This window comes from Sorex araneus, chromosome 1 (genome assembly GCF_027595985.1).
Source record: "Sorex araneus isolate mSorAra2 chromosome 1, mSorAra2.pri, whole genome shotgun sequence".
In the NCBI taxonomy this organism is placed as follows: Eukaryota; Metazoa; Chordata; class Mammalia; order Eulipotyphla; family Soricidae; genus Sorex; species Sorex araneus.
Window position 1 is genome coordinate 353,532,875 of NC_073302.1, and position 23,166 is coordinate 353,556,040.

At 41.3% G+C, this 23,166-nt stretch overlaps 1 protein-coding gene and 1 non-coding gene across 6 annotated transcripts in view; both read right to left on the reverse strand.

The window, feature by feature from the left end:
• The window catches only part of AMPH (amphiphysin), a 241,854-nt gene that overhangs the window by 52,657 nt on the left and 166,031 nt on the right, over positions 1–23,166 (reverse strand). For all 5 annotated transcript variants that reach the window (XM_055147158.1, XM_055147157.1, XM_055147155.1 and 2 more), the window contains exons 6-11: positions 22,385–22,492; positions 21,312–21,397; positions 8,264–8,339; positions 7,511–7,593; positions 5,142–5,280; positions 3,815–3,943 (exon numbers count right to left, since the gene is read on the reverse strand). In XM_055147158.1, the coding sequence (XP_055003133.1) occupies positions 3,815–3,943; positions 5,142–5,280; positions 7,511–7,593; positions 8,264–8,339; positions 21,312–21,397; positions 22,385–22,492 (621 nt within the window). The remainder of the gene's footprint in view (positions 1–3,814; positions 3,944–5,141; positions 5,281–7,510; positions 7,594–8,263; positions 8,340–21,311; positions 21,398–22,384; positions 22,493–23,166) is intronic.
• On the reverse strand, positions 377–449 carry TRNAK-CUU (transfer RNA lysine (anticodon CUU)). The gene has a single exon. It is a non-coding gene; the product is annotated as a tRNA-Lys (tRNA).

Consider the following 23,166-nt stretch of genomic DNA (forward strand, 5'->3'; position numbering starts at 1 on the left):
GTGGATTTGGAAACAGTGACCTGAGAAACAATAGGACTCCTTTGCTCTCCACAACCGCACTCGGCCTTTGGGCAGTAAAGGTTACTCTCCAGAGAGCCCCCGGAACCGAGTGAGTTTAGGCTACTGGAGAGCTCCGTTGGGATCCAGTTCTGCTTCCAGCCCCCACACACTCAGGTGAGATATTTGTGAAAAGCTCTGGTACCTGGGACAACGGATCCTCAGAGGAGAGATACTTCCTCTGCATGTATTGAGCTTTTAGATAGGATTAAACAAATGTTCTTGCCCATGAAGTAGCACTGTAGCACTGTCATCCCATTGCTCATTGATTTGCTTGAGTGGGCCCTACCTGCTGTGCTATCACTCCGGTCCAAACTCATGCCCAATGTGGGGCTCAAACCCAGGACCCTGAGATTAAGAGTCTCATGTTCTACCGACTGAGCTAGCCGGGCAGTGCCCATGAAGTACATAATAAAAATAGCAAACTTAGCACATAAATCTGTTATGTTTTGCACCAAAAAGTAACTTTATTAAAAAAATTTTCTTCTTTTGAACGTTTTTCTTTAAAAACGTTTTTATTGTCATTGTAATTAAGGTTAACACACTTACAAGAGTTTTAACATTTATGTCTTAGGGGCTGGAGAGTCAGTACAGTGGGTAGGGCGCTTGGTTGTGCAGGGCCAACCCAGGATCCATCCTCGACACCCTTCTGATCTCCACACCCCACCAGGAGTGATCCTTGAGCACAGAGCTAGAAGTAAGCCTTGAGCACTGCTAGTGTGGCCCCAAAACAAACCCAAAAATGTCCTTCAAAGAGACGCCAAACTTTGATTTAGCAACAGCATGCTTCTAAGCTTCTGTCATCTGGTTACCTGTGTGTTGTTTGTTACTATCTAAGGAAATGTAATCCCAATTGCTATGTCGTACAGTGTAATTACTGATTCATTTAATAACTATTGTCCTATGTTTGCACTTCATGCAAAACATAAATATTACGCCTGACCCTGAATACACAAGGAGGCAAGGACACTAACATGCTTTCTCTAGGGACCTTTACCCTCAAGGCAGGTTTTGTTTAAATGGCACTAGGGGCCATTCTGAATCATGTGGAGATTTCTAGAGGTAAGGAGATGCCCCACCCACCCCCACAGGCGGGCATGATCCCGGATGTTCAAATACTCATCTCTTAGACATGATCTTCCCATCTTCTGCTAGGAATTAGTGGGAAGAAATTCTAGACAGTGCAAACATGAATTCATATATATTTAATGATCATGAAAGCATGGGGAAAGAAACCAAAAGAAGGGGGGGGCGACAAATGTCATTGTTAGATGTTAGATGTTCCATTTTGGAACACTTAACAGAATCTTCTAATCATGTATTTTCTTAAAAGACACTACTAGGGCATTAAAAATGTTCGGTAAAATTAAGTAGGAAAATGAGGTGTATATAAAATGCAATCTTTATTTTATGGAGCAAAACTCATATATACCTAGAATGCAGAGACAAAACAAATAAAAAAACAAACACAAGAAAACAAATACCAAAGTATATTACTATGTTAAAATGACATAATTATTAAAGTTCATCATTTTACATACTTTAATAGTTTTCCTATTTTCTATAATAAGCATATAATACTCTGATTAATAAAAAATTGGTATTTTCAAATACTATATGTTTCCCATTTAAATGGCTTTAGATACCAGAGGGAGAACAGAAAGTTCTGTTATACTTTTGATAACAAGCATTGCAGATAAAGGGTCACTATTCAATATTCTTAGGTGTGGCTGATAAACCCAAGCTTTTAAATAACAGCATATGCTTTTCTTCCACAGACATAAAGATGTGGGCATGAGAAGGGGCTCCCAGTTGGGTGGTCCAGGAGAGGGGTAGCTGAGTCTGCACTGCAATGAAAATGCAAACCAGGTGACTAAAAGCAACTCTTTTCAAAGTTCTACTGGACTGATGGGCCCATTGTCTTAATATCTATTATTTGTCCTACTGGGTGCATGAAATTGTACCATGAAACTCTGAAATCTCATTTCTCAAAAACATTTTCATCTAAGAAAATACATAAGTAGACATGTAACTTCAAGATACCAACAACCCCAAAAGCACAATCAAGAAAAATTACTGTTACCTGTCATATATTAGAAACTATTTTTACAAATATCAAACACAATTAAAAATGTACAGATTTTTTAAATGCTAAGGACATCAACAGGTAGCATTATGTGGTTATTAAAAAGAACAGTGCTAGCTAGGACAGAGAGGGGACCACTATGACAATGACAGTGGAAATAATCACTCTAGATTAGAACTGAGTGCTGAAAGGGGTAAAGGGATATGCATGACACCCTTTCAACATCTGTATTTCTGTATAATACAGAGTGGGAGCAAGAGTGAGCGAGCAAGTGTGTGTGTGTGTGTGTGTGTGTGTGTGTGTGTGAGAGAGAGAGAGAGAGAGAGAGAGAGAGAGAGAGAGAGAGAGAATGTCTGCCATAGAGATATAGGTGAGGGGTAGGGGGCAACTGAGGACACTGCTGTTGGAAAATTTACACTGGTGAAGGGACTGATGCTAAAACATTGTGACAGAAATCCTATCATGAATCTTTGTAACTATATATCTAACGGTGATTCAATAAAAATAAATTTTAAATATAAAAAAAAAACTTAAAATAAAAAATTAAAAGATTGTCTGGCTCCTAAACGGCCATGATCCCAGAGGCACACAAACCAATCTTGGAACCCAGCAGCTTTTGGCAGAAATGCATCTGGACTGAGCATTAAACTACGGCACCGTGCCACCCCAGGTGGAGAAAGGTGTTTGTCCCTTCCGCCTTTTCTCCCTGGCAGCGTGGTGGCCGCCACCTTTTCAGAGCCTATCAGACAGCCAGGTATGAGACTGCAGTGATGAGACTGGGACCACATGGGATGGAGGGGGTGGAATCAGCCCCTCTCCCTGCCCCAACAAGGCCCCGAGTCGCTGCCCACAAACGGCTCCTCTGGCTCCTGAACGGCCATGATCCAAGAGGCACACACCAATCTCGGAACCCAGCGGCTTTTGGCAGAAATCCCTCCAGACTTATTACTAAAATATCAGAAATCCAAATTCCCAAGGCTGCTTTGTGGCTGCGTGACATCATATGCTCTTCATAATCAGGAATAGAAAACAAATTATCTAATGATGTCTTTTCGGCAGATCTGATTGTTGGGGAAAATTCCAAATAATAATGTTGATTCTTTTGTCGAAATATTGAATGTGACCAAAGTGGAGAGAGAGTCAAGTGGAAATCATCTGCCACACAGGCAGGGGGAGGGGCGGGATGGGGGGTATACTGGGGTTCTTGGTGGTGGAAAATGTGCACTGGTGAAGGGATAGGTGTTTGATCATTGTATTACCAAGACTTAAACTGGAAAGCTTTGTAACTGTTCTCACAGTGATTCAATAAAAAAAATTAAAATAAAAAATTTTAATTAAAAATTAAAAGATTTAGAGGGGCTGGAGTGACAGTAGAGTGGGTAGGGCATTTGCCTTGCATGTGGCTGACCCAGGTTCAATTCCTGGCATCCTACATGGTCCCCCAAGCCCCTTTAGGAGTGAGCCCTAAGCACACCAGAGTGTGGCCCCAAAACCAAAATAAATAAATATTAAAAAAAATACTTTAGACACAGTACTATGCAATTAAAACAAAGCTGAATGACAGCTGAAATTATATTGTCAGCTTTAACATCGGCCCACTTATTTAGAGCTGAGCTCTGTGAGTCCCTAAATGCCAGTCCTCTATGCAAATCCCAGCTCTCTCCCACTTACCTGAGAAGGGGTTGTCACACTGATTTCTGGAACAAAGTTGTCCTCAAAGAAATTGATGATATTCTCCTGCTTCAGTTCCTTAGTTGGGGTGACTTTAGGCAGAGGTGGAACAGGGGGGCCTTTCCTTGTCTACGGATAATTAAATACAAGCAACTAGTTAATTAGCCAAAGATGACATGTGAGGCATTAAAAAATGTCACATAAGCTGAGTTCAATGGAAGACTGATCACTGGTTAACATTCAAAATTTGAATGCATACAGAATTACATTAAGCCCTCATTAACTCCCCTATAAGATCCTGTAAAGCAGGGCATGAAGCTAAATGAGATAAGGAGGTATAACAAAATCAGATCCTCAACTAAGATCCTTTAAGCCTGTGCCTGCCAGATTGTTTTTTCTCATCAACATCATAACATAATGACTTTGGACAAAATGAGACTTGTTAACGGATCTCCTCTAAGCATGCCTGACCTGGGTGAAGAATGCGGTCTCCTGGCTCTCCGACTCATACAGGGGGCCTGGCACCAAGGCCTTCAAAGTTAAACTCTAGCACTATCTCCTCCGGAGTTAACTGAAAATCATTCTTCACTTTTGCAATGAACTAGAATTAAAAAACTGAAGCTGTGCAAGCTTGTCACTGGGATCACAGTGACCACTACAGGGAGCATGCTTCCCTTTCCAATCCAACATCCCAAGACGTCAGAGATTTAACTCAGCTCCCTCTATTACATGCCTCCTCTTACAATTTTCCTTAGTTTCAATCAGACATGTTAAGCAGTTTTCAAACTTTGAAGATTGTCGAATTTTCCTGTATAAATTTCCTTTTCACTTAAATTTGGGAAAAGGTGGTAATCTTTTTCTATTTACCTTTCTCTTACTACTACTAGTTCCCTAAAATTTGATTGAGCAGTATCATGTGCAATATCAGAAGAAATGCCAATCTTATATCAACATAGCGGTTTTTCCTTGGCTGTTCTGCATATCATTGGAACTAGGTGAAAGAGATTTCTTGGAGAAAGTGGGTTGAATGGAATCTTACAGGAAAGGATTCTGTATTCCTGAGATAGGGGCATGAACACTGCAGGGAGTAGAGACTGGGGAAAGAATTCTTGACACTCACAGTCCTAGAGTACATGAGAAAATGCAAAAATCCAGAAAAGGAAAATAAACCTGATTTCTTGGAGACAGTACTAACATGCAAAGACTCCCATCACAGAGGCCCCCAACCAACACCTCCCAGGACCGCCCAAAACTGCAAGATCAGCCCTGATGGTGTCAGGACACCCCCGTGCTTCCCCCCCTCCAATGCATGTGACTTTGTTTCTACCTGTGAAGGTGACCTTGGTCGCACCGGGGCGGGGGATGCAGGTGCCAGAGTATGATTAGGACTAGCTGTCGGGCTTGGGATGGGTGAAGGCTCCTCAGGAGGTGACGGTGTCTTTGCAATGCGGAGAGGACCAGAGTCACTGGATAGACACAGATAGAGAGCAAAGGGTCCCCTAGTGAGCAGCACTGACTCATCCGGGTCCCCATGCCACAGGAATGCTGGAGGACACACAACACACACCGCCTGCAAGCGCCCCCTCGCCCTGGGGAGTGCCATCATCTTTATGAGTGGCAAACTGTACCAGCTTCGTTTCTGCTGTGGGCCAGAGCCCACTCATCTGCTTAATCACCGCAATCCCAGACATTACTGTCCTGCTTGGAGGGTAAGTAAAGGGCTGCACAAAGCAGTCAGAGAAGCCCTACCATCATTCAGAAATCTAACAAATCTGCACTGATGCTTGGGCAAACACTCCCCTATTCCTTCCACTGTGCCCGCCAGGAGACTGCAAGAGCTTCCAAATACAAGGTAAATGAACTATGCTCTTGATTCATATACATATAGAAAAGCATCCCAAAAAAATATACCCTGATGATTTAAAATCAAAAGGCTTTCTCAAGATGGTGGTCATGAAAATTCTGTAGGAGGGCTTTCTAATAAAATTTGAAAATCTATTATCACATCAATCTCCTTCTAGCACCTTATAGAATAGTGACCCAACTCGAATACCCTGACATGTACAAACAAATGTGCTGGCTGAGATTCAGTGGCATTTATTGACAGCTCACTGTGTTGCTGGCATGGGCCCAGATGTTTATGAATAGCCCAAACACGAGGACTAAGAGGTAAGAGGGGACAGCCTACTCTAAAACTCACGGTCTACTGCTAAAGGTCTGCATCTCAAAATACATGAGCACATAAGCAGCAGCAGGGCACACAGATTTAGGGAGTAGGGGAGGGTTCTCAGAGAGAACAATGCATCCCATGCCCGCGGCTCTGTGCACAGAACCACGGGCTCTGTTGGGAAGCAGAGCGCCAATCTGTGCCTGGCGGAGAACCCGGTGGACGGACTCACCTCACCAGACTGCAGAAGGGCATTGAGAAAGATGAAAAGAGCATTTGTTAAAAGGGCCCCAACTTTCCCTCCACCTGATATGACATCAAATATTTCATCCTCCGGGAGAAAGTAACCCTGAATTTCTTAGTGCATTTTATTTCTCAAAGAGCCAAATACTAGTATTCTTATTATAGTTCTTCATTCATTCCTAGACACAAGTTGACATAAGTCTATCTTTGAAAATAGCTAACTCTTTCAGATATCATTTTAAGGATGAAGTACTTAATGTTCATTTTGTGTGACTATTATAATAGAGATTGATAGTGCAGCTAATCCAAACAGCAGTGAATAAAATTAATGAGTTATACCCAGTGGGATGCTCTGACTGACACATGGAGATGAGGAGTGTGTGTGTGTGTGTGTGTGTGTGTGTGTGTGTGTGAGCATAAGTGCATTTTATAAATGTCTGCATGAGGTTATTGCATATAATAACACTGAAGCCTTAAATATAAACCTTTAGGGTTGTATAATACTTACAAGTTGGCTTAATATCAATGTTTTTTTCTATGATTTTAAAAATGAGATGATTAACCAAGGAGGTTACCGGATTCACTCAAATAAAGCAATTCAAGTTACCCAGTGACCAAACAAAGTCTTCTGACTCCCAGCCCAGAGCTCACCAGCCTGCATTCCTTGAGAAGGACAGATTCAGCTGTCAGGAGCTGCTGGGAAGCTGACTAGCAGGCACCAGAGAAGCCACCTTTGGATTTCTGGGTCTTTGGCTTTTGAGTGCCAACTCAAAACAACAGTGTGCAATGAAAGGAAGAACGCAGTGCTTTCTAGGCCAGGAGAACTAGGAGAGGAGGAGGTGGAGAGACCTCGATTACTTTCTCTCTCTTTTCCTCAAACATATGCAGGAAAGAAAGGTCAACAGCAGAGAGAAAGTCTGACTTAACTCTCATGCGCTTTGAGAATTTCTCTTTCCACCAAAGAAAGTAGTAAGTGCTCAGTGAGACATTATATATTTCAATTTTCATACCACTGCTATTTGGACCCATGGGAAGCAAAAAGAACCAACAATTGTCATTTTGCTATGTGACTGTGACACCGTGAAAGAGCCAATAGGGTAAATACACAATGGCTGAAGGTAAACGCAGAAGCAGGGAAAGCAGGCTGGTGTGAGGCCGCAGAGGGAACGGCTCTAGTTTAGGCCCGGCCAGAATGAGCACAGTCGTACAGGCGAGCAGGCTAAAGGAAACTCAACACACTGCACAGAGGGACACAGGTGAACTTGGCTCTGCGGAACAGGACCTACCTTGGGGCTCCCTGAATGGTGAAGGCCTTGTCAGCATGCTGGTCGCCCAGTTTCGTCATCACCTCAAATAGTTTGTGGCAAAGCTAAGGGCAGAGACACTTTTCTATTAGTTGCAAGTCATTCTGGTGCCAATGAGGATACTGTGCCAAGCAAGGAGCTTTATCTTAAAAAACAACAACTAGTATGGTAGCATGAAAAATAAGTCTCAGGATAATTTAAGTTGTGCACACACGACAATTTAAAAGTAACACCCAAACTGAGTTGCCACAAATATATACACTAAAAAAAGAAAATATTTGCACTAATGAGTTTAGAGCAGAAAATAAAACCCACTGTTTTTGGGGTCCTTCTATATAACGTCACAAACTACTGCACAAAACTAAGAAAATATTAGACAATAAGAGCTGCTAATTTATCTGAATATGTAGAGACCAGTTTTTTCCCCAACCTATAATGTTAAACTCAAATTTTAAAATCTGGATTTAAAAAAAAAATAAAGACTATAAGAGAGCAAAATGAAAAAAAGAAATCAAAGAAAATTAAAAGGCACTGATTTATTATTTTTAATAAATCTTTAAATTAAAATCTTTAAAAGATATAAATGTGGTCACAACGTAAAACTGTGAACTATTACTGAGAGCATTAAGAAATATACAAAAGAATTTTCTTACAAAATTCTGTCATTTCATTTGCTTCCAAAAATAAACATTCACTTACTTTATATTCTATAATTCATAATGAATTAATACTCACCACTGCAATTTCCTTATGAAACTTGGCCTCGAGACTAGAGACATTTTTGAAAGTATTGACATAAAATCCAATTCGTCTACCATGTATACATAAAAAAAAGAAAAAAAGAGGGCAAATACCAGTAAGTAATACTATTTTAAATAACAAATGCATTTGTTACAATTTTTTATAATAACACACACTGGATGAAATAAATATTTAATTCAAAGAATAACCAAACTTTCCTTTTATGTTGGTGAACAAAATAATATTTTTTGGTATAGAGCCTTTCCTAAACTGTAGTTAATATTACAAATTTTAGCCTGTGTAGGGATTACCTGGATATTGTAAACTTATTAAATATATATATTTTTGCAACCAGCTATGAAAAAAAATCACCTGAAGACTTGTTTCTGATTTAGCAGATCTAAAGTGGGATCTGAGAAGTTCCATTTCTCAAGTTCTAGGAGGTACTGATACCACAGTAGGAGTTGATCAGTCCTCTTGGAAATACTCCCCTAAGAATTTGTTTGTACTTTAGGTAAATGTCTTGTAAGTATTTTGAGGCAGAGAAGGTTATGTTTGTTTGAAAGAAAGTTTTCTGAAATCCAAACATCAACTAGCTCTTTCAGCTGCAGATAGTATGTTCTATTGAGCAGATGAAGATCTAGATAGCTCAGAAATGGAGATTCTGTGACATAAGCAATGTCCCTGAATCCTCCTGTTTATGTTCCTGGAAGGAAATGTATCAGAAATGGATTCAATTCCAGACCCCCAGTGAAAGTTCCTCGTATCTCAAAGAGAGGGTTATTTGACTATTTTTCACTCCTTCTGTATCTGTTTGAGCAAATAACTACTTTGTTTAGTTCATATTGTTGCTTCAATCAGATCTTCAAAAGAACACTATAGAGTCCTGATTGGTTGATTTCAAATCTCAGTCAAAGCAATTAAAGAAGTAGCTACCAAACACATTAGGTAAGTCTGATACATGAAGAAACATACATTTTAGGAATTTATAAGAATATGCCTGTACACAGGGGCTGGAGCAATAGCACAGCGGTAGGGCATTTGCCTTGCATGTGGCCGAACCTTGCATGGGTTCGATTCCTTTGCCCCTCTCGGAGAGCCTGACAAGCTACCAATAGTATCTCGCCCGTACGGCAAAGCCTGGCAAACTCCCCGTGGTGTATTCAATATGCCCAAAACAGTAACAACAAGTCTCACAATGGAGACGTTATTGGTGCCCGCTTGAGCAAATTGGTGAGCAACCAGATGTCAGTGACAGTTATGCCTGTACACAATAGGCACCCACCTACTTTAAACTGCTAGGAAAAGTTAGGAAAAGGGCACTCATTTGCTGATGAGAGGTTCTTCCTGTGTGTAGGATTCTAATAAACGCAGCGAATGATGTTCCATCATCAACATCAGAGCAGCCATCTAAGGACTTTCAGATGTTCACTCAATTCTCATAACAACTCCCAAGGTAGTGATTCTTGTTTTATATCCAGGAAAACTGAAGCATAGACATTAATTGCCTAGCATCATGCAGTTGTCAATCGAGGACCAGTATGTTCATTTTTCACAGGGAGGAGCATGCAATAGCAAAACCAGGGATGTTTGGCAAGAAATTCTATTTGAATATTTTTATCGCAGTTACCAAACTCTTCCCCCATGAATTCAGTGGTTTAGAGTTTTAACAAAACCTTATAGTCCAATTTATATGTTCAGAAATAAAATATCTGAGTTCAAAGTCTATTTTCTGTAGCTTATCTTGTACTTGAAATTCCTACTACATTCCACTTAATTTTTTACACCCAGGAAGATCATGTGTCCCTATCACATTTAAAAAAAATGATTTAAAAGTGTGTGTGTGGGGGGAGAGAGAGAGAAGAGAGAGAGAGGAGAGGAAGAAGAGGAAGGAAGAAGAGAAGGAAGAAAGAAGAGGAGGGGAAGAGGAGGAAGAGGAGGAGGAATCCTGAGACCCTGTCTGGGGAACAGCACCTGGGAACGTCAGACCCTAAGATGAGCTGAGAGCTGGGGGACATAGTTTGGTGCTCTGGAAAGAAATTTCCCAGATTACGCAGCATTTATGGCATGTATTTTCAGCTAACGGTGATCTGGGTGGTCTCTGGCATGTTTGAGACAGGGAAAAAGTAGGGGGTGCAGGCCTGTTTTCAAGGAGGCTCAATCAGGCAGCATCTGGAGCAAAGGGGAAAGAGTGACCCTCACTCACTCTGCAGCAGGAGGCGGGTCACTGTGTTATCTGTGGACAAGTCTTGCTGGCCACTCTGATGGGCAACCTTTATAACCCGCTTGCTCAGCTGACCCCAGGCAACCCAACAGGAATCCCTCACTGCCTTCCCCGGTAAACTATTCAACCAAGGCCTAGGCAATGCAGGTGTCTACTCAGTGGTGGCCCAAGGAGGCCAGAGCCCCAGTTAGAGAACCACCTGAAGGGCTGTTTAATGGACATATGTTCCATTCATACTTGTGAGAGCAAGAGACAGATTTCAAAATAGTATGTGGATGTGCAAGCCAGGGATGTTTAAAGATCAAAAATGAACAGACAGACAGAAACATTGAAAAGAACCCAGGAGAGAAAGAAGCAGCATGTCCCGAGCCCGCTGGGAACATGTGGGGGAGAAGGCAGGAGAATGAATGACTGGGGACAGGAGAATGAACGATCTGGGACAGAGGCTGGCAGGTGCCAGGGGGCGCTACTGGGGGCAGGCAGTGCTATGGTTTTATCAGAATTCACTTTTTCAATCTGATCATCAAAACCCTATTGAGATCCATGAATCTTAACTGTACACAGAATTCTGATGCCCAAAGGATGTGCCCAGAATATGCATGCTGAACGAAAGGTACATACAACAGCTTTGATGCACACAAACTGTCCCACGTAACCGGATCTTTGCTTTCCCTCAACTTTAAGTATCTTTAAACCAAGTGCCAGAGTGACAGTACAGCATGGCAGGGCATCTGTCTTGCACGCACTGATCTGATTCAATACCCAGAACTACATATGGAACCTCAACCACCACAGGAGTGAGCCCTGAGCACAGCCGGGTGTGGTTCAAAACAAAAAACAGTAACACAAACAAACAAGCAAAAGCACACCAGTCTTCAAACCAAATCTGTGCAAATTGGGAAGACAAAAGCGAGCATTTCACTGACTTTCAAATTCATATTAATTAATCAGTACTAACTATACTCAATCATTGTCCTATATTTTTCTTTTTCTGAGCCATCTATTCATATTTTTGACTTATACACATTTTTCTTATTTCTTTATTTGCAGGCAATTCTATTTTAAACATACTGAGCTTGAGTGCTTTCAGGTAAAACAAGAATCCTTTCTTCTTTAAATTTTATTTTCTGATATACAGTATATCTTTCCTTGCTTATAGCAATGATTATCTAGAGCAATAACTGACACAGCACCAGAAAGAAACACCTTTTGTAGAATAACTTAAAAAATCTATATTTATCTAATATATTATGGTTTATTTTTAGAATTTAATAATTCAACTAGAATGTATTTAATGTTTTAAAAATGGCTCAATGTCTCTGATGTAAGTCATCTAATTCTAAGTAATTTTCTCTAATTTATGAAACCAAAGACTAGATCAACTAGATCACTACTAGTTGATCTAGCACCTGGTACAGAGCAGGCATACAGGAAATACTCCAAGACTGAATGAAGAAGTGAACAATGAACAGCCAATGAAAAAATCAATCTGGGGGCTGGAGTGATAGCACAGCGGGTAGGGCGTTTGCCTTGCATGCGGCTGACCCGGGTTCAAATCCCAGCATCCCATATGGTCCCCTGAGCACCACCAGGAGTAATTTCTTAGTGCAGAGCCAGGAGTAACCCCTGTGCATCGCCGGGTGTGACCCAAAAAAAAAGCAGGAAAAAAAAAATAATCAATCTATACATTCTGTGCACGTTCTGATTACAACCATGGCTTAGAAAATAAACAACAACAACACAAACAGCCCAACATTGATATTACCAGCAATGAAATAGATGAAGACAAGGTGTATCAGGCTCTAAATTTTAACATTATCTGCTTGTAAGATTTCATTTCAAGTTTGTCAGAAATGGAGACTCTGGGACATCACCATTTCCTCAAAAGAGTTCACAGAGAGCTTCAGCTCCTCTGCCCAGGTGCTAAGACTCAATCTCTTTATTAAGCCCTTTCTCTCTTTGGGAACGTCGGCAAGGATCAGAAGCAAGCTGAACGCAACCACAGTTTGCAAGCCACTATGCTCTCTGCCCTGCTGGGTGCCAAGGAAGCCTTCCCTGGGAGGGTCCCTGCCATGCCCCTGCCCCCTGCAGCAGGGGAGGCAGCTTCTGTCCTGCCACATTTCTAGGCAGGGAGAAGAAAGTCTCCTTCAGCTGAGCTCACTTAAATGCCCACTTCTGAAACTGACGGCCCCCATTCTAGCCTTCACAGCTCATCCACCAATCTCCTGGCCCCCAGTGACCCCGTAGACTGTCCGCAATGACAGATTGTTTCATCAAACCCTAACATCAACTCAGCAGATAGCATGAATATGACTATGCAGTCATAAAACCAACAACTCCAAATCTGCTGACTCCTGTGATGCCAGAATCCTTAAATAGATGCGTTCTGCAAGGATTCACTATTTCCAGCCCCAGATCTTATTCACCGTCACTGTCATCCCGTGGTTCATCGATTTGTTCTAGCGGGCACAGTAACGTCTCTCAATGTGAGACTTATTGTTACTGTTTTTGGCATATCCAATACGCCACAGGTAGCTTGCCAGGCTCTGCCGTGCAGGTGCGATACTCTTGGTAGCTTCCTGGGCTCTCTGAGAGAGACAGAGGAATCAAACACGGGTCGGCTGCGTGAAAGGTGAACGCCCTACCGCTGTGCTATCGCTCCAGCCCCAGATCTTATTACTACTTATAAATGAAATGAAACCCAGTGGCCTACCCACTAATCTCATTTCCCAAGCCACAAGATCATTCATTCACTTCCACCTTCCACTATTTTTTAATCTCTGAAATCTCTGTCCATTTACATATGGGCTGATGTTCTTAAAATCAGCATTTTGCTTTATTAAGCAAGAGCTGGTGGGCAGACGAATAACTGTGCTTAGCCCTGTCAGGACCCCAGTCCTAGGAATTCCTCACATGCTTAACACCTCGGACCTCAAGCACCCTACCTTTGCCACTGTCATCTTCTCGAAATGCCAGAAGCTCATCTCAAAGGATTCTATCCCTCCAGCTGCTGCTTCTAGTACCACTTCTTTTTTTCAGCTTTAGGGTATCTTATTAATTAAAAAAAAATAGTGCTCATATAAAAACTAGTAAGACAGAGCTTAAAATTCAGGATTACTTCATTTCTTAGCTTTGACTTCTAGTAATCTTTAGCTTCATTGCCTTGGTTGCTTTATAAAGGAGGTTCTCCTTTGTCTGGGCGATTTAAAAGTATATAGCTCATCATCAACGAGCATCTCTTATCTTGCCTTTACTGGGAGGAGGAGAGGTGCTGAGTGATAACACAGCTTCTGTTTTGTCGTTTTGGTTTCAAAGGCACCTCTGTGACGGGCTTACGCTTAAGGCAGATCTCAGCAGACTTGGACAAACTTAGGAGATTCCATCTGTTTCACAGTGGCCTACAAAACCTGTTGGTCCAACTGCTACCACTGAGCAGACCATGGCGAGACCACGATGCATTTCACCCACACAGCACCACCACCAACCCAAGCCCCCACAGGAAAGTCTAATGCCACTATATTTCTTGCTCACCAGATCCTCAAAATAGCAGACAATATCCAATGCTTCTGCGTCCTCATTGCTCAGAGTCCCACTGCCCACAGCAGGGCTTTTGACCCCACCAGCATCAGATCATTCTCGGAAGTTCACTAAAGACATTGTATTTTAATGGTTCTATGCTGGGTCCATGGTTTCATTTATTATTGAATCATCATATATCTTGGGGCTGGAGCCATAGCACAGCGGTAGGGCATTTGCCTTGCACGTGGCTGACCTGGGTTTGATGCCTCCGTCCCTCTCGGTGAGCCCGGCAAGCTACCGAGAGTATCCCGCCCACATGGCAGAGCCTGGCAAGCTACCCATGGCATATTCGATATGCCAAAAAATCCAAAAAGCAACAGTAACAACAAGTCTCACAATGGAGACGCTACTGGTGCCCACTTGAGCAAAATGATGAATAACGGGACGGCAGTGCTATAGTGCTACATATATCTTATTTTTGGTTTGGGGGCCACAGCCCGTGGTGCTGAGGCTATTTCTGCCTCTGTGCTCAGGAGTGACCTCTGGCGGTGCCCTTGGGACTCTGTGTTCATATGTGGTGGTGCAGGGAATCCAGCTACGGTCAACCACATGCACGTTAGGTGCCTTACCTCCTGTACCAACTCTCTAGCCCACTTATCATTTAAAAAAAACAAAAACTATGTTTCAGGAGTATCACAATGCACTCAGACACATATATACCACACTACACTCCCCACCAAAGGACTAATACTATCCACCACTAGCTAACTGTGCCTCAAGCACCCAACCCCTCCTTCTCCTGCTGTAACCATGGTTACTACCTCAGTAAGGAACAACTGTTCTACTGTGTTAGCTTTGTTTCTATATATGCCACATGTGAGTGAAATCATCAGTGTTTGAATCTTCACCTGTGATCTCTGCTAGAACACTCTGAGTTTTAGAATCACCTTCACTCATAAATTTTAAATACTCATCTTCCAGTCTTTTTCTCTATCTTCTATATCTTCTATATCTCTGGTGATTTTTTTTCTCAGATTCTTCTGCAGGGTTTCTCCTACGTATTCCTTAAATACGTCCTTTCAAACACTGTGTCTTTGGCTCTCATCTTGCCAGTTGATCTTTCTGATTTCCTCATCAAACAGAGCATCAGCTACTATCTGTAGGCTATAATAAGCCCTTGAGTTCTAAACTTTGCTCAATAAACATATTCTTCCCAGTTTCTTAAAAATTCTTTAAACTTGTCACATATAAAATGGGCCTCACCATTCTCTAACAATGTCCTTTTCCCCATTAATTGCCATATATTGCTGAGCACTCTGGAAGGAGCCTTACCCAGCCAGAAAGAGCAGCCAATCCATGCTGTTCTCTATTATCTTGCTTCATTATTTACACTGGATTTTCTTCCTGATATTTTATTCTTTATTTCTGCTCTTGGTAATTGCTCTTTCTAACCTTCAATGTAAGCTTCAAGAAAATCAAAATGAGGACATTTACAGGATCTTTGGCAACTGAAAGAGTGCGTGGCAAACCCTCCATTTCTGCCTCTCTCTGCCTTACTGCAACTGCCTCCTCATGAAGGTGGTGAAGGTCAGAGGGACAGGATGGGTCCTCAAGCCCACAAATCTGCTTTTATCTTCACACCTTCATCTCTGGTCTGTCTCTGCCTAAAACAAATTTTTCACTAAATAATGGTTTAATTAGTTATCAACATTTAGCAAAAGAAGTCCCTCCTTCTTTGTGGCAGGTCACTACCAGCTTAATTATAGACTCCTAAATTTAGAACACATGAAATATCCTAGTATTCTGTGTTTTACAATTAAACCTACATATTCCTCCATGAAGAAAATGAAATCTTATCCCCCTTATTAATTAGTTTCTGCTTTCTCTATATGTAAGTAATGGAAGAGTAGTGTGTAAACTACATTAAATAATACCTGGAGAATAGAAAGTTCGAAAAATAATCTCTGACAAAAACACACATATTATATAGTAAAGGGTATTATTAGATGGTATTATCATAGGATGTGATCCAAGGATGTGGCCTGATTGAACTATAAAGAACTTGTAGTGCCAGAGTGAGAAATTAGACCGAATGCAAAAAGACTAAAGCATTTATTCTCTTTATAACTAGATCAGTAGGAATGTCTCTTCAAACGTGTCCCTCAAATACTCCTATTGTGTCTGTCTTTCATCTAACAAAGATCTCTATAATTACTTTATTTTGAATAATAAGCACTTAATAAATACTATTTATGGAGGACACAAAAGCCTGAAATGATATTAGTCAATGCTAGAGTTAGATGAGTATAGAAAATAGTAGAAATAATTCATTACATACCCAATAGAAAGGCAAATAATAATTATCTTTTGGAAATTTGGAGCATTTTTCTTGCACTATTATTTCATAACTAGAAGGAATAAATATTACAACACCCGACCCTTTTAAAAGACCAATTTGAAAAGCAATGGCGTGATTACAGTTGATACCAGTATAATTATAGGGGAAGTCAAAAGAATACCTACCACTATAGGCAAAGGACCTATGTTTATGATGAAATATCTGTTTAGATATTCAAAATACATGAAAGATCTTGAAACTAATGGATTTGTGTCTTTAATAAAGAATAAGGGCCAAGGCATGAATATCAAAGATGTACTTAGCACTGTATCACTGTCATCCCGTTGCTCATTGATTTGCTCGAGCGGGCACCAGTAACGTCTCCATTGTGAGACTTAAAGATAACATTTGAAGTTATTCTCTTAAAAAGACATTTCTCAAAAATCAGAATGAACACTCCTAAAATTTTAAAGAAGCATAAAATTATCCTAAAATCATCCTAAAATAAAAGAAGTTGGAAGGTAGAGCATTCTCTGCCTTTAAATCATACTATAAAGCTATAATAATCAAAATAGCTTAGAACTGGAATAAGAACAATGGATCAGCACTGACACCGCAGTGATAGGTTCTCAGCTATACGACAAAGAAGCTGGGTGAATGAAGGCGAGCAAGGACAGTCTCTTTAACAAACTGCATAACAATGTGTAAAAGTGATTTCAGACCATATCTCAGATCATGCACAAAAATTAAGTGGAAGTGGATCAAATCTCTCGAAAGAAGGTTAGAAACCAGGAAATACATGGAGGAGAACATCTGCAGAGCTCTCCTGGACTGCTCAGAAGCATCTCAGTGACCTGATGCCATGGCAGAGAGAGCAAAAGCAAAAATAAGCAAGCAGGACTACATGAAGTTGAAAATCTATTGTGTGGCAAAAAAAAAAAAAAAAAAAGCGGGGGTGAGGGGGGAAACCAAAGGCCACTCAATTGATTAGGAGAAAATATTCATACACAATCTTTCAGATAAAGGAATAACATCCAAAACTCTAAAAAGCAACCACAAAGCTCAGCAACAAAAAGTAAATAGCCCCATCAAAATATGGGGAGAAAGATGCGACCAAAATAAATAACAAAACTCCTAGAAACAAAAACTTGCATGGTAAAGTGGCCGGCTTCAAAATCTATGACATTTCTATGCGTAAATAAACAATGAAGTAGAAGTAAGGAGAAAAAACAAACAAACAAAAAACAACTTCCCATTCACAATTGCACCAAGATACCAAGGACTTAGTAATCAGCTTAACAAAAGAGATGTCAGGTTATACAGGAACAAAAAAATAGTAAAAGAAATAAAAGAAAATACAAATAAATGGAAATAGTCCCTGGACATGGATTGGAAGAATTAATATCATCAAATAACTATACAGATTCACTGCAGTCTCTAAAACTTGCAAAGCAAATGGAAATAAAGATAAATAAATGGGATGGCATCAAATAAAGATGTGTTTGCGCTTCAAAAGAAATGATGATTAGAATTAAAAAGACACACCACGGACTAAGGGAAATATTTGCCTACCTCTCATCTGACAAATGGTAAATATCTAGTATAGATAAAATACTTGTGAAATTTAAAATAAAAAATTTAAAAGTGGGGGAGAAGATAACAGACATTTCCTAAAAAGGAGACATACAGCTGGCCAAAAGGCAAATGAAAATATGCTGTACCATTTATCATCAGGAAAATGCCAATCAAAGCATCAGTGAAACATCAGCTCATACCAGTGAGATTGGCATACTGCAAACAAAACAACCCGTGTGGTGGGGATATGGCAAAAACTTTCCGTGTAGTTGAGAATGTCATCTGATACAGTCCCTACGAAAAAATATATGAAGATTCTTCCAAAACCTAACAATGGAGCTCCCATTTGACCCATCTATATCAAAGAGGGGGATAGAGCGATAGCACAGCTAGTAGGGTGTTTGTCTTCTATGCGGCCGACACAGGTTCGATTCCTCCGTCCCTCTCAGAGAGCCCGGCAAGCTACCAAGAGTATCCCGCCCGCAAGGCAGAGCCTGGCAAGCTATCTGTGGCATATTTGATATGCCAAAAACAGTAACAAGTTTCACAATAGAGACGTTACTGGTGCCCACTCAAGCAAAATCGATGAGCAATGGGATGACAATGTGATACAGTGATATCAAGGATGAATATCTACTCCTCAAAACACAAACACATTAATTTGAAAAGATATACCACACCTAAATTCCTTGCAGGACATAGGACAGCCAGAATATGGAAGCAACCCACATTTCCAACAGATGAACGGATAAAGAAATGAACTGTACTATGTGCACTTGCACCCACAGGAAAAAATAAAGTCACACAGTTCACAACAACCTGGATGGAACTGGACGGTCATGTGCTGAGTGAAATAAGCCAGAGGGTACATGGACAAATATAGGATGATCTCACCCATCTACACTGTAGAGAGAAACAGATTTCGGGTCTGGACAACAACCATCAATAATAAATGGTGGATGTGGGGGAAGGGCCAAGGGAAGGATTCAGTTGAACGGGATCACTATGGGAACAGAAATGGGGTGTGTGGAGTAGAGGGGTGGTGAAGAGGGAGGCAAGGCTGTACACTAAGCCCATAGCTTCAGTCAACAACAATAGGCCATAAATAGGGGGAGGAAAGATCAGACCAGAGGCGGCACAGGCCAGGGGTCAAGGGTCAGGGGCACTTTGATGACACTAGTGTGCTGTAACTTTGTACATCAATATTATAAATTTGAACACCATCATAATCCAATTATCTAAACTATAATAAAAACATATTTAAGACATAATTTCATGTATTTTAAGTAAATATTAATAACTGAATATAAAATTTTAAAATAATATTTGATTTGTATATATAAAATATATATATGTAAAAATTTATATATTCAAGCTCCTTACTAGAGGAGAGATGAGCTCTCTGGACACACTGAGTTCCAAACCAGCCCACTGACATGTCAAGGTATAACAGTTTTTTGCTTTTTTTTTTCTTTTTGAGTCGCACCTGTCGATGCTCTGGGGTTACTCCTGGCTATGCACTCAGGAATTATTCCTGGTGGTCCTCAGGGGACCATATGGGATGCTGGGGATCAAACCTGGTCAGCCGAATGCAAGGCAAATGCCCTACCAGCTCCAGCCCCAAGGTGGAAATTTTTTTTTTCTTTTTGGGTCACACCCATCAGTGCTCAGGGGTTACTCCTGGCTCTGCACTCAGGAATCACTCCTGGCGGTGCTCGGGGGACCATATGGGATGTTGGGATTCGAACCCGGGTTGGCCGTGTGCAAGGCAAATGCCTTACCTGCTATGCTATCACTCCAGCCCCTCAAGGTGGAAACTTTGAATGAAAAGATTTACAGGATGAGGTCAAATACGGAAATCCTATGAGATGGTAATAGCATCATCATAATCCATAGGAGAAGGAAAAGAGCAAAGACTGGGGCTTTGTGAATAAAGAGGGAGAGATCAATCCAGAAGGTAGCACCGAAAGAGATAGCCTGATGGATCCTTCACTTCGTACGGTGAAGGGCAATAAGACTTGGGCACTAGGAGTCAAGAAATGACAGGCCAAAATAGAGAAAGGTAGGATTGGAAGGATAAGCAATACAGATGAGCAATGAGTTTATTTCATAGAGGCAAAAGCTTGGGTTACAGCTGGACGTGCCCCCAGAAGCGCGTTTTAGAGTGAAAAACAGCATAAACTATTTATAACCATATAGTGAAAATTTTCTCTAGGGAGTTCAAAAATAACAGTTCAAAAACAACAGTGGGTGCCTAATGTTTGCAAAAATTTGAGCCCAAGGCTGGAGAGAGAGTACAGCAGGCAGAGCACTTGCCTTATACATGACCAAACCCAGTTCGATTCCTAGCACCACAGATGGCACGCTGAGGCCCACCAGGACAGAGCCAGGCCTGAGAACAGAGCCAGGAGTAAGACCTGAGCACTGCTGAGTGTGGCACAAAACAAAACAAATCTGAGAACACTGGTGGCAAACACAGAAATTAACAAATCCAGTCTGCCCTTGAAATTGCTCATAGTTGTAAAAGATAATTAATAGCTCTAGAATTTTCTACGTAGGAAAGTTTTTGTTTTGGGTTTTTATTTTGGGGCCACAGCCACCTGTGTTCAAGGTTTACTCCTGACTCTGAGTTCAGGGATTACACCTGGAAAGTGTCTTACCTGCTGCACGATCTCTCTGGCCCTCATGTAAGAAAATTTTAAGGGCAAGATCTAGTTAAAGTTTGAGCTAGAAGACTTAAGGTAAAGTCACGCTGCACTGCAAACATAATTCTGTTTCTTTGGGTAGCAGCACAGGTGTGCTAATGAAAACTGAGAGACACAATGTCCCACTTTTACACAATTTCTGGTCCTATCAATGAGTAGAAAACCACAAAGTGGCAGAGAAATCATAATGCCTATGAATAAGAAGCACTGAATGTTAGAAGAAATTAAAAGTGTATGAGGACTGCATAACCCTGATAAATAAAAGTAACAGTGCCTAAGACGGAAACGAAGCTGAGATTGACAGGGGTGAAAGCAGAGTTATGGCACCAGTGTCAGAAAACTTGATGAGTTCTGGAATAACTGCTGTTTCCCCAAGACAGCAGATTTTTAAGGTTAAGGACAATCTATCCAAGATGTGGCCATCATGTGGCACCATGTGACATTAAGCTTAAATAAGCAAAAACAAAAGTAAATATATTTCAAATTCTGTTCTCTGGTCAGTCTTATTCCCAGTGTTCATCACCCACCCACCTGGAGCCTATAGCTACCACACTGGAAGCAGAGATCACAATACTTCCATGGGACATCGGCGAAGCATTACAGGAAGTAGACTAGGATAAAACAGGACTATTCCTGAACTTCTAAAAGTGACACACACAACCCAGCCAGAAATACTTTTACCTTGACCACAGCGATGGTAACTCTTCCTGTAGATCAACATTGAACTCTTCAAACACTTTCTGGGCTTTCTGGAATTCTTCTTCTGCCTAGAAGTGACATACAATATGTTTTACACTAAAGAACAACACATAACAACAAACCATTTGTTGCACCCAGTATCATTAATAAGAGGAGCAGCTTTGTGGAGTCCTGGAAATATTTGGGGGAAGAGAGAAATATCATTAAAATCTACAGGATCTCTTTCAATAAGAGCAAATTATTTAAATCTTATCAAAACAGGGAAACTGTAATGATTATACTAATCATTCTTATGTTATTTGAAAACTTCACGTGCACAGCTCTGCTCCTGATTGAGTGTGGGGTGACTTACCGTAAGAAATTCCCAGTCTGGAGGAAGTTCAAAACAGAATGCAAAGGAAACCTTATCATCTGCTCTGATACATTCTCCGAAGGGACCCGTGCAGAGAACAGGGGAAGTTCCAGAGCGAAGATGATACTTTAACTTGCTGAGTCTTGACTAATCAACAAATGATTGCTAAAGAAGAGGTGAAGGACACACTACACTGCATAGTAGTAGTTCTCCCTGCGCTTGGCTTCTGCCTCTCTAGTCAGGTGGGCCTGTGAGAATGCTTCTGACCTCACACACCACCTCCACCAAATAAGGAGTGTAGATATATACACAGCGGGTAAGGTACTTGTCCAGCATGTGGCCAACCCGTTTCCATCCCTGGTACCAGATATGATCACCGGAACTCCACCAGGAGTGATCTGTGAGTGCAGGGCCCAGAGTTAAGTCTTGAGAACCGACAGGTGTGGCCCCCAAACAAAATACAAACAAAACCCAGAAAGAAGTGCAGGAGCACAGTTCTGTTAGCCTGCACAAGGCTGACTCTGACGGGTCGTTCAGGGACGTCCAGGGACGTTCACAATAATGGAAAGAAACCGATTTGAATTAAGAACAATGAAAGGCAGGTCCCAAGCACCACGTTTCGGCTGAGATTCGGATGAAATACTGGATTTTCCACAGCCATGCTGCATAGGCATGGGCGCAGGAGCAGTGGCCCCAGACCCACCTTGGAGATGCGGCTCTCGTCCTTCCTCTTGGCGCTCTGCAGTGCCTCCAAGTGGTGGCGCGCGCTGTCGTAGTCCACCAGCTTCCTGCTGCGCTTGGCGATGCGGTTCTGCCAAGAGAAAGCCATCAGTCAGTGAGGCAGGGCAGCCGCTCTGCTCATCGCCCAGTGCTCACCTTCTCCACAGTGACACTGAGAGGAACCTCAGTGTCGGCGAGAGAACCTGGGAAGCTACAGCCTGCAACGCTCTGTGAGAAAACTACTACGGAAAATCACTTCCCTTCTCGGGATGGAGATCTGACAGCAAATATGTGATCAAGGAACAAGAGGCATTTGCTGATTGTTGGCTACATGGAAGGAGCAAAGAAACCTAGAGAGAGAGATATTGGACTGTCTTTGTTGCAAATATTTGTTCAGTTATGAAGACAGCAGAAAACTATATTAAGCATTGGTTTTATAAGATTGAAAATTCTAACAGTCTGCCTAGAAAGCAGATTTGCTGGCTCAGAAGCTTTTGTTCTGTAAGTTTTCCATTTGGTTATTAAAAATACACTAGAACCTTGAAATCTACTAATTCATACAAGCTTAGGCTTCTGATTAAGATACGGACAGCTATGAAAATGTTATTGCACATTAATAAAACAGATCGGGATGATTTATAAAACTGTAATTCTTCTTGCTTGTATCAGAGGCCTGAGGTCACAGGCAACAAACTAAAGGCACCTCACAACGACAACTTCCTCCAAGCAAGATGAGATGCACTCAACATTTCACCTTGGTCCATG